Source organism: Cyprinus carpio, chromosome B2 (genome assembly GCF_018340385.1).
Source record: "Cyprinus carpio isolate SPL01 chromosome B2, ASM1834038v1, whole genome shotgun sequence".
NCBI classification, from domain to species: domain Eukaryota; kingdom Metazoa; phylum Chordata; class Actinopteri; order Cypriniformes; family Cyprinidae; genus Cyprinus; species Cyprinus carpio.
In genome coordinates this window covers 19,480,301-19,493,093 of record NC_056598.1, presented here as the reverse complement: position 1 = coordinate 19,493,093, position 12,793 = coordinate 19,480,301, and the positions used below count along the sequence as shown (strand labels likewise).

General features: G+C 35.9%; 1 protein-coding gene across 1 annotated transcript in view; it reads right to left on the bottom strand.

Moving 5' to 3' along the window:
• LOC109056344 (astrotactin-1-like) overlaps nucleotides 1-12,793 on the bottom strand; it is a 228,090-nt gene that overhangs the window by 153,802 nt on the left and 61,495 nt on the right. Inside the window, exons 4-5 of the mRNA XM_042719157.1 lie at nucleotides 9,741-9,890; nucleotides 2,205-2,312 (exon numbers count right to left, since the gene is read on the bottom strand). Of these exons, the coding sequence (XP_042575091.1) occupies nucleotides 2,205-2,312; nucleotides 9,741-9,890 (258 nt within the window). The remainder of the gene's footprint in view (nucleotides 1-2,204; nucleotides 2,313-9,740; nucleotides 9,891-12,793) is intronic.

Sequence of the window (12,793 nt, the reverse complement as noted above, 5' to 3'; positions counted from 1 at the left end):
GAAGAAGACAGAAAGAGAGAGAAGGCAATAAAAGAGCGATGCTACAAGACTGGAAAGTTCACATTTTTATGTGTACCTTGGGAAGGCACAAGGGAGGCAGTTAAAAAAACAGCCCACATCCGGGTTGGTGGTCCATGAAAGAAGCACTGGATCAAACCAGCCAGCCAAACTCTGGGAGCTGTGGCAGCGCTGGCATGAATTGAGCAGCAGAGAGATAACGCTTTACCTTTTGAAGCCTGTTGCTTTTATGCTAAATACTGCAAATGGCTAAATATGAAAAAGAGTTCTTTTGACCACGTTTTTCTAATACAGCCAAACTGGTTTGATGTCATGCTGCCCTGTGCATCTGTTACATGTAAAATAAAGGCACAAGACACTGCAAATGGTGTATGAGTATTATACAACACACAAGATGACATAAATACACCCATTCACAATGTATGAGGACACAATACTCATGATAAGATACTATATAGTAGCTAATTAACATGAGTGACATTTAAAACTGGTAATAACATGTCATATACATATGGCATGCAGCAACTGGAAACAGCAATGATATACATATGAAAGGAAATCATACAAGGATGATACATATATGGTGACAAAAGTCAATATACAAGTGACAACAACATATGTACACTGATTATATACAGCATATGAACAGGAGTAACAAAGGAGTTACAAAATGCTGCAGCACGTTGACTACCAAAGGAGGAACCCCATTTTTGCAATATTAAGCATAGATACTTAAGACACCATCATCTTAATTGTGGATGTTATCATGTTAAGCATTGATTCAAACATTTGCACGCATCTGCCAGAAATGCCTGCTTCTTATGGGAACTGTATTCATGTAAGTCATGTATAGATGTATGCTATAGGAACTGGTGCTTTCACATTTTGTCAGTTTGAGATTACAAAACTTGACTTGGTCCTCACTGAGGACCACATTTTCAATGACTAATTACGGCAAAACTATTTTAAAATAATTCATTTTAGATAAGAATATAATCTGGCTTTTTTTGTCCCCTGGCCTCTGTCCTTTCTATAAGTATTAGGAGATAGCTCCAATTTTCCAGCTATGAAGAGATAAATGCTAGCATACCATTAGAACAAAATGTGTATGTATATATCAATGTAACATTTAAAAGTAATATAATACTTTTATTTTAAATTATTACCTAAAATATTATATTATCATAACATACATAGTGGTTTATAATAATATTTTTGTAATAAAAATAATTGCAAGAGCTATTACAGATTTCTATACCTTCACTTCACTCAAATATGACAGTTCATATTAACACCTGTATTTTATACGTAAACATACGCAAACATGTCTATCAAAATCAACACGCTGCTCTCACCCAATTACAGTTCCTGCAGCGATGTAGGGGGAAAATGCGACACAAGCCATGTCTATTATTAACTTAAGTCCAATTAAAGGTGTTTTTGCTACAGCTGACTAGTAGTGTTTTTGACAAGTACAGAGTTTAAACATTTGGTAATTAGAGGGAGAAAGTATTAAAGCAAAGTGATTGTCTGTTAGTTTCCTTTCAAGTGGCAGCTCCTCAAGAGTTTAGGGAGCTTTGCATTCAGTCTGTTCTCTTCAGAAAACAATACAGCACTCCTCGGGGGACAATACAAGAGTTTCAGACAGACTCTAGCCATTAGTGTCTGACAGTACTGTCCAAGCGGTTTGTCACATGCATACACACATTTACGCCGCTTAATGTTCAATGGTGGTCTACAGACGGAGCTGCTAAGCTTAAGGTGCTTAAATACTTGTAAGCTTGCATTTAGTCGTCATTCATTTCAGAGGAGGCCCATGGAGTCCACAAAGAGGCTCTGAAGAATTCTCTAAGCAAACTCAAAAATTGCTCAGGGACCCTCAGTCCAATTTGGAGGACAGTAAAAAACGTTAAGCATTTATGGTTTCCTGTAAATTGTTTTAACACAGTATTCAACTGCAATGTCAAATCAATGGCAAATCTCACACGTAACAACATGCCTCATTCAGTGAGGTAGTTGTAAGGCAAGCCGCTTCACAACTAATGCTTTGCTCGGTTTCCGAACAAAGTGTGACATGAACACCAAATGGCCACAGTCAGGCGGTGCAGGTTGAAATCATGCGATGGTGTGGAAGTCCTCCTTACCCCCAGAGCCCCACGCGGTGTTGACGTTACCGTTTCTCATACCTCGACTGCGACGGCGGCTGCGGTTTGGGTCAGTGTAGAAGGTCAGCTGTGGCTCACTGTCCGCCTCCGTCCCAGAGTCTCCATCCGGGTTCAGGAAAGTTGAACCCGCTGTAGAATTCACAAAAAATCATCTATCAACTAATTCATAAAAAAAATAAAATAAAATGTAGTCGAGTTTCGAGACAAACCTTCTGTGTATAAAAAGTTATTCTGTGTATAAAATAACCTGTAGCAATTTAGATAAAAAATTTTTTTTAAAAAAAGCTGGTCTCAATAACGAAAAACATCAACATTAATTATTGACTGAATATCCAATTAAACATTAGATTATTTCAAAGTAATTTTAGAAAGAAAATAATGATTTTACCTAAGACATACAAGAACACTTCCGAACACGATGTCATTCTGAGGTTTTGAAATTAAACAAATGTGACAGCATGACAATAGGATGATTTTTTTGTCTAATTGCCAATCCCTTTGTTTACTTATCTAGCATTACTGATTAATACAGCAAGTAATTATTAAGACCTACAAACCACAAACAACAGATTCATTAGAAATATCAAATTGGAAAGCCATGTGATTTTTTAATGAGCAAAAATCTATCAGATAAATCAGCAAAACCACAGCAAAAACATTTGCTATTTAAGTTACAATTGCTAAGGCCCTTTATACACTACTGTTCAAAAATGTCAATTTGGGGGAAGTATTTATTAATTAATTTATTTATTTATTTTTAAGAAATCACTTATGCTCACCAAGATTTTTTGAATTAAAAATACACTTAAAAATCCTTCCTAAATAGAAGTATTACTTTCTTGAGAACAAAAAATAATAATAAACCCCAAACTTTTGAACAGTAGTGCGTGTAAAGAAATCATGTTAGATATCAATCAAAATGTGTTTATTATTGTATATTGTATTGTACAGTATATTACTGCTGAGCAATGATTAATCGCATCCAATCGTGATTAATCGCATCCAAAATAATTTTTTTGTATATATATATAATATGTGTGTGCTGTGTATATTTATTATGTATACATAAATACACACATACAGTATATATTTTGAAAATATTTACATATTTATATTCATATAATTTATATTATATTTAAATATATTTAATATATAAGCAACATATTTTTCTTAAATATATACATGTATGTATGTGTATTTATATATACATAATAAATATACACTACACAAATGTACACAAAAAGTTTATTTTGGATGCGATTAATCATTGTCTAGCACTAGTTTATATACAAAAATGTGAATGAAATGATGCAACGAATGACATACAATTATAATTTAAAATACAACAGTGGAAAATATTTACATAATATTATAATTATAACACACACAAAGCACTTTTACTATAATAAGATCTACAAAGAATTCAAATAAATGATATATAAAACACATTAGAGACTGTATAATTACAAACATACATCACACACAGCACACACCAAAGTGACATACAGAGAATAAGCCAGAAGTCATACAGTAATCGCCGTTCTGTGAGATGCGCTTCTCCTCTCAGAAGAGTATTGGGTACATATAATTAATGAACAGGAGGTTAGGAGTGTGACTGAGATAAAAGATGCACGCCTCCTTGGGCTCTTTTTTCGCCTGTGCACAAAAGAAACAATTTACCCGTCAGAGCTAGACAAACGCTTTCATTATGCAGCGAGTGAGGAAGAGATGCATAAGCGCACTGACCCGTGGATTAAACCGACTCATGATGATGAGAAATAATGTTTGAGCTACTCCATATTCACACAACAGTGTGGCTATCCATTAAAAACATCTTCTCTGGTGCAGAGGAGAATCAAACAATTATCATTTATAGATGAGCCATCTGTATGGAATGAACTGAACGATGCTTATTTTTACAATATCAATTCATATCGTCATAAAACAACACATGAAATATTCAAAGCTGTGATGCAAACAAGACACAGGCGGCGTCATGAGCACAGCAGCTGTTTGGCCCTATAGTGAAATCACAAGTCTTAAATGGGCACAACTCTGAAAGCAAGCATTTTATTTTAGCACATCACCGCATTACATTGATATTGAATGACAAATCAAATGATTTATAAATGAAAGTGTAAAGATGGATGACAAATACACAAACAATGTGAAAAGCCAGTTGTCCTCAATATGTCTTCTAAATACAGCTACGCTGTCAAAATGGTTTTACAGTAAACATTTTGGAAGGAATTCAATAAGAATTACTCATTACGGTGTTCATTTGTATGTGCTATCTATACTGTTGATGAAAAAAGGTGAAATAATGCCATAATAATGCCATAAAAAAAAAATAATGCCATAAAAAAAAAAAAAAAAAATATATATATATATATATATATATATATATATATATATATATATATATACACACACACACACACACACACATGCACATACACATACATACACACACACACACACACAACCAACTGAACCGCACTCTGCCCCAACTCTTCCAATTGAGCCAGGGACGGCTAAACGAATCCTGTTTAATGTTGAAAACAGGACCAATACCTTTTTTAAAGATTTTTCAATTAATATAATGTTCAAAAGAACCACATTTACTTGAAATAGAAATATTTTTAACATAATAAATCTCTTTACTGTCACTTTTGACCAATTTAATGTTTCCTTACTGGATAAAAGTATTTCTTTCTTTCTTTCTTTCTTTCTTTCTTTCTTTCTTTCTTTCTTTCTTTCTTTCCTTTCATCAGTTTCCTGCAAAACTTTTAAAAAGTAGAGTTTCATCGTTTCTACAAAAATCTAAAGCAGCACAACTGTTTTCAATCTTCATTATTCCAAAATTTGACTGCCAGTGTACATATATTTATATTTCAATGCATTTAGTGCCTGGTTAAACCGAATGCTGGATTAATAGCTTAATGCAGGCTTTTGTGCTTAAATACCATGCAGCAATTTAGTGAATTCGACCCTTTTGTTTCTAAATATCTTAAGAGCACACCAGTAAAAATGTCTTGATTATAGGCCTATAATGAAAATCTAATAAAAAGCTGATGAAACACCTGGCATTTAAGACTTCAAATGCTAACAACCATTTCGAAATGACACAAGCCGGCATGCCAATGCCTCTTTTTGTCTTCATAACAAATGAGAACAAAAGAAGCACCTTCAAAGGAATTAGCCATAAACCTCACAGAGCAGGTGAGGATTGTGCGCTAGCCTCCACAATTAGGCAAGGGCCAAAGGTGCAAAGCTCCGTGGAGGGGAATAAAAGATGAGCCCGTTTAAATATTCAACACAAAGCGCCAACAGCTTCTCGGCATGCAGTGCAGGTGCACACGCCTTCTGCAACAGAAAAGTTATTTTGTACCACCATTCAGGGTGGTAGAACACAATCATTTGCAAGGTCTTGGAATCACAGTGTCACCAGAATGATCTCGAAACGAGGTAAGGTGAAGCACAAACACCTACACCGATACTGCTGACCTAGAGATAGCAGGAAAAATGGCAAATGCCGTGAGCAACAGTTTTAATTTGTCTTATGAAAAATGAAGGGTATAAATAGATGAGGTGAGAGAGGCAGGTGTGACTGAAGGAAAAAAAGAACTTGAGAGGATCTGTGCGCTCGCACACGTTCTCCTCCGGCGACGTGAACGGGTGTCTAAACATAGCCTTTAGCAGCTTTCGTGTTCGCGGATTGCTCTGAGAACTCGCTCATGAATAGTGATACAATGTTCATTAGAGAAAAAACAGGCAAAAAGAACATGTTTAAAGGGAACTGTCATTTTGTCATAAACCATGCAAAAAAAATAAAATAAAAATAAAACAAACAGGGTAATATCTGTATGAATATGAAAAGCTATGGAAATCTGGAGTTGCTATTTTGGAGTTGTCAGAAAGCTTTCACAGGCCAGTAAACCATGCATGGTGCAATCAGTGGATTGGCAATACACAATCCGCCTTCATAAATAATGATTAAAACAGCTGGGATGTTTAGAAGTTTATTTCCTCATAATAATCTGTACACCCACAATTCTATGGCATTGAATCAGAAGAAATCAGCAGTTCCCAGGTAACAATAACTATTACTTAAAGAGCATTTATATACAGACGCAGGCAGTATTTTTTGTGTTGTGTTGACAGATATGCCATTCTTGATTTTTGAAATTAATACTTTTACTCAGCAAGAAGGCATTAAATTAAGTAAAAAAACAGACACATTTATATGTTGCTCTTTTTGAATTTTCTATTCATCAAAGAAATCTAAAAAAAAAAAAAAATGCATCACAGTTTCAACAAATTATTATAATATTATTATAAAAGAAATCAGCATGTTAAAATTATTTCTAAAGACTGGAGTAATGGCTGCTGAAATTAAGCTTGGCCATCACAGGAATAAATGACATTTTAAAATATACCTAAATAGAAAATTAAATTGTTTTAAATTGCAATAATATTTCACAATATTTCAGTATTTTTGTAGCCTGGGTGAGCATAAAATGTACTGTTCCACAAGTACTCTATTCTGTAGGCTGTGAAAGTGTCCTGTGAGTAACATTCAACTAATTTTGTGATCTCAGTATGGCAACCCACTCTAAGACTAACAGCTTTTATTAGATAGGACTGAATTCTTCATTGGAGTGCACATTTTTAAACTTTTTTTTTTCTATTCATTCCTTTAAAGCTTTTTAATGAGGCAAGAATTCCTGAGTGCACCTTTACATTTTTACATTCATATGCAGTGAATGCACAATCCAAGTGCATTGGGTATTAAAAAAGGCTGGTCTGAAGGTCAGAGAGAGGCCGTACAGGACTGAGGTAATGAAGCATTAAAGCATAAGCAGAGAGTCAAATATTTGCCCAGCTAGGAAATCAGAATCTTACTCAAGGAAAACACTTCAAACATCAGCTATTTGTGCTCAAAGTAAATCTAGGCGAAAGGAACTTGTATTTCACAAGAGATATAGACATGTTTCCCTAAAAATCACCACTACCAACACATATCAAAACCACATCAAAAAAAGCATATGAATACCTCATTAAATCAAAATTTTTGGTTATCTGATCAGCCAAGCATAAAGCTAGAGAAAAAAAGTTCAAACCAGGGACGGGACAGCAAAGAGAATGGAAGACAAATATTTGTGTGTGGTTATGATTACAGAGATAGACAGTGGTTGGAATGAAATCTGTACGGATGGAAGGGGATATTCAGTGGGGGTGTAATGGCTCGCATTTCTCATGGTGTGGTCTGTATTGCGGTTCTGTGGTCATGGTTTCTGTACTGTTTGATTGATGCCAATAAAAATACATCAAATTTTTACCAGCAGCACATCCTATTTGTGATCAAATTTTCAAAAGGTACAGCCAACTCTGCAACCGGGCAATCATGTAAAGGCTGTAAAAAACAATATATACACAAACGATTGATTGATTGATTGATTGATGTAACTACCAAAGTTTTTTTTTGATTTTTGTTTTTTTAAGAATTTTATACTTTTATGCAGCAAGTATGCATTAAATTGCAATAGAAAGTGACAGAAGAGACATTTCTAATGTTGCAAAAAAATATCTATTTCAAATAAACACTGTTTGAAGCGTTCTTTTAATCAAAGATTCCTGACAAAATATAACAGCAGAACTGTTTAACTTTAATAAGTAATAATAAGAAAATTCTTGAGCACCAAATCTGCATCTTAAAAGGATTTTTCATGTATCATGCAACACGGAAGACTGAAGACAAATCTAGCAGCTTCTTGGACGAACCATATATAGTTTCTCAGACTCTCCGGTTCTGCTGCATGAGGTCTTACTCCCTGCACACGTGCACCTCTCTATCTCTCTTTATCTGTGTCTCCTCTGTTCAGCAAGTAGCTTTCATTTAAAACATAGATATTTTGTTGCAAAATCACAGCACAGCTATTGTGTTTATCTTATGTGTATTTGATTTCATCAAACGACAGCTGATTATAAATCAGGATTTTTGAGCAGATTAACATCTTGGAAGGGAGAGCTGGTTATAGTCTTAAAGGGCCGCATTTCATTTGCTATTCATTCCATTGTCTGACAACAGAAACAGTAAAATATATCAATGAAAACAGTTTTAATGAGAATTTAGCTGCTTCAAAGTTTGTGGGCACAGAGGGGCAAACAAATGTAATAATAAATGTATATTTTACTTGTTCAGAAAAATGAGGTGTTCTGTTGTGCAAAAATGTAAACAAGCAAAAATACAGGTAAATTGCTCAGTGCAAAGAAAGAGAAGTAGGCCTAATGGGAAACTGGTATTTCTATGTTCTTTTTTTCATGTGACTAACAGACATGAACAAATTCTTTGAAAGATGTCTAGTCTTCATGCTCTATGCTGACTATGGTTTCACTAATAATAAACATACATTTGCATAAAGCATCCATATTTGTCCATGTTGATTAGAGTATTAAGAAATTGAAAAGTATTAATTTAAGGTATATTTAGAACAGATACAAATGTGTGATTAAGTTGTGATAAATTTTACGGTATTTTTAAAAAATTAAGGCAGCCTTGTTGAGCATAGGAGACTTCTTTCAAAAACAAAAAAAAAAAAAAAAAACTTCCACCCTCTTTTAAATGGTAGTGTGATTGCATTAAGATAGCTGCAATTATGGGCCATATTTTCTAACCAGTGCAAATTAGCACAATACCAAAACAGCGCTGATGGGCTGGAAATTTCTGCAGGTGATTTACTGAAAACGTGCAAATTGAAAAACACAGATGTACCATCTCATTTACATATTGACCAAAGAAATATACCACGTGCAGTGCAAATTAGCGTAGTTGCAAATAAGCAGAGCCGATGCTCATCAGGTGCAGGTGATCTACTTACGACAAAGGCACAAAATAGTTTCTCCCTGCGTTCCATTCCGAAGGGCTCATCCATGTGCCCTAAACCCTTCAAAGTATTTACCCTCCAGAGGGAGAGCTTCAAAGGGTTGAAAGGTGTAGGTGACCAAACAACTGTTTCTTGAAGTGCCCTTCTGCATCATAATCATGTGTCCACACGGAGGCACCGTCATCATGCAAAGAATCTGCACAAGTGATCATGGGAGTGTCCATCAGTCGAACCCTTCGAAATCCTTCATTCCGAAGGGCTCTTTGAAGTGGCCAGTTTTGAGCACTTCGGTTTGGAACGACCCTTTAATATAAAATTGTGTTGCGAGATTCTTTTTACCACTCTCCTCCCATAAACTTTGCGTCTGAAATGGAAACTCCTACAAATGCATATTCAGTAAAGTCAGGTGCAAAAATAACTGACAGTACTATTTTAATGCCAAAAGGCGCTTTGCGCTGGTGCACGCTGTTAGTAAATCTGGCCCTATGTGTAGTATACGTGACTTTTAAATGATATAGGCTAAACTAGCAGGCTCATCAACTTGCATTATGCTAAGTTAGAACACAAATCTTGAAAATATGACATGAACAACAGTACAAAGTGAATACTGAACCGTGGATGGCGAACTGTACGGTTACAGGAACCATTTCACCCCGATACCCAGACTCACCATGTGTTTTGCTGGACAAACGCTTCCGCTGGTTGGTGGAGGTGTTGTGTGGGAGGAGCGTGTTTTGCTGGTGGTTGCTGTCGACAGGACTGGTAGCTATGATGTTGTCCTTGTACTTGCTCATTAGGGACAGTTTTGTGCTATCGTTCCCTGATGGAAAAAGGTTACAATTAGGAATGAAGAGAGGCAGACAGATGAGCAGCAAATAACAGTACACCAAGGGCATGTGGAGACTTTATGCAAACGCCTGTCATTCAGAAGGACGAGACTAAGTGGTCTATGTGAAGTATATTCAGGGTTATGTTACAATGAAGCAACTGAGAGCCTTCACAGCCCAGCGATTCAGGATATGACATTCCGTCATTCACCATTACGCAATATTGCCATCCCCTGTAGTTAGTCTGCCCCTTCATAATGAGTAAATTGCACAACAAAGACAACTGGCACTGCAGGGTTTTTATTGTATTAGGCAAATTACTGTGACAGCATGAAATTGCTCCTCTCCTGCAAAGCTTTTTAGGGGTATTTATAATGGCTACTCTTCAAGGCAAACATCAACATCATTTCACATCTGATAAGGGGCGGCCATTCCAAATTCTGTGTGTCCAATAGAAATGGCCAATCTGGCACAGACTCAGGTCTGGTCATGTGACTCGTATCTATTCTTGACTATAGCAGTGCTGAAATGGGTGCCGTGGGTGCCATGAACCCATGGCCAAATAAGCAGTTTTGCTTAGCAGGAATATATAGCGTTATTACTTTGATATTATTTGGGGAAAATAGCTTTAGCTAGCTAAATAAATAAATATGTCATGTTGTTTTCCTCTTTGCAGCTGTTTTGATATAGGCTTTATCCAATTTCTGGAGCTTGCACTTAACCCAGGCTTTCTCACTCGCAGCTGCATATCGAAAAGGCGAGCTCTGCTGCTGACTCTTGAGCTCTCGAGGTGAAATAAATATTTTCAGGGCCAGCAATGTGCAAATGATGTGCTTAGCACATGCAATTTAAATCTCACAGGTTCCTGGGTGTAAAAATAGATTTAGTGTCACAGTGTACATATGCATAAACAAAAATAAGGTCTGTTGGTTTATGCACATGTATGATACATGAAGAAAAAAAAAGAAGTGTTTTTTAAATGTGGAAAGAACTTAATGCTTTATGCTGTGATCATGTGCATTCACCTATGCTTCGTGGTTTATGTTTACATGTTTGAAAATTAACAGTTGAAAACATTAGATATTTCGAAAAGAAAGGCAATGACTTTGCAGGCAGCATTATGCACGAAGGCACCTCATGTAACTGATTTCGGACAGGCTTCTGAGGCTGTGTAGTGGCTTGAATGATCTATAACAAAATAGAATGAGTTTTGGTGATAACTAAAAGAATATTTAATTACTATAATACTAATTTCTCGCTAGAAACAACATCAAAAGTGTTAATCAGAAATGTTAGTCAGAAATATACATTAACACACAAACTGACAACCAAACGCAACTTTCAGATGCCATCTTTATTTTGTAGCTCAACTGTCACGGAATGGAACGCTCAAGATTGTGGGATATCAAAGGCAACAAAGGGTATATCTATGCTGTCTTCAAAATTTGATCAGAAGAAGGTATCTCCGGAGACAGGAAGTAAAGCAGAATTTGGATTTGCACATGCCTTGCTGCCTTCCTGCCTTGGAGTGCTTTTGGATGTAGCCTTTGGCACTAGGTGCTGCTTTTGGAGTGGTAAAAATAGCTGTGTCCCCGGTAACGGCTGTACACAAAGCAGCACTGCGCTCACAAACACTGTTTTATCAGGCATTACAGGCATGATGAAATGAAAATGAAATGAAATGTCATGCAAAGGAGTGCTTTGGAAAAATGAATCTTTGAGTGACTCATTTGGGAGTCGGTAAAATAAATGCATATTATAAGACAATGAAAGTGTTTTTTGAACTTGCATGCATGTCATCTTGTTGTTGTGGACTCCCAAAACCAAAATATGAACCTTTCATAACCCATAATAGAGGCAATTTAAAATAGTTAACTACTTATTACATTTTAAACAGGGTAACTTGTAATCTGTAACATTATTTTTTTCCAAAGTAACCTTTCCAACATTGTTTATATATCTCAGAAATTAGGCACTAAATCAAAACACTGAATTAGGAGTATGAATTAATTTAGTGAATGATTAAAGCATGCTATTAAAATTATTAAGGTTACTCTCTGAGATTTTATTGGCAATTTTATAGCCCAAATATTGTTGGGCATGTTAAAAGGGTAGGTGACTCAAAAATTTTAATTAGATAATTTACTCACTCTCATGTCATTCCAAATTGTATGACTTTCTTACTTCCATACAACACAAAAGGAGGCACTGTTGAAATCATACCTGGTTGCTATTTTACATTCATCTATGATGAATGGGCAATAAAGCATTCAAGCTTTAAAAGGGATGTAAAAGCACCATAAGAAATTAAGAATTATCATGAAAGTGGTTTATTGACTTGTGTGATATATTCCAAGTTTTCTGAAGCCACAGATTTTGGGGAGAAAAAGCTTGAAATATAATTCATGATGATATAATTGAAAATCGTGACATCCACCCTTTCTTTGGCACGTCCATGTGATATTTCCAATAAAATAGTTGATCCAGTTCACTAAGCCATGAGTATTCATGTGAAAGGTCTGTTTTGATTTGCAATGATTTGTTAACCTGTTAATCTGCTCCCCCCATTTTGAGACTCACAGCTGAAAATGACCTACCTAAGGCCTGACTCACACTGTGCGATTCTGGCCACGATTTAGTCCTAAAAGATTCTTATAATCCTAGGCTAAAATCTGTAGTCTTTGATCGTTAGTTTGACGTGTTTACCGACAGCCGATTAATGGCCATTGGGATCAAATTTTACCTCAGACGAAATTCTGGCAGTGTCAGAAGATTTGGCGCACAGTCCTGCAGTGTGACTTCTCCTACGACGACAATACAGCCCCGCTTGCAGTTCAGCTCACAGTCACTGAACGTGTATGGGTTGATAAGGTAAAACCCCGGACATGTTTTCTTG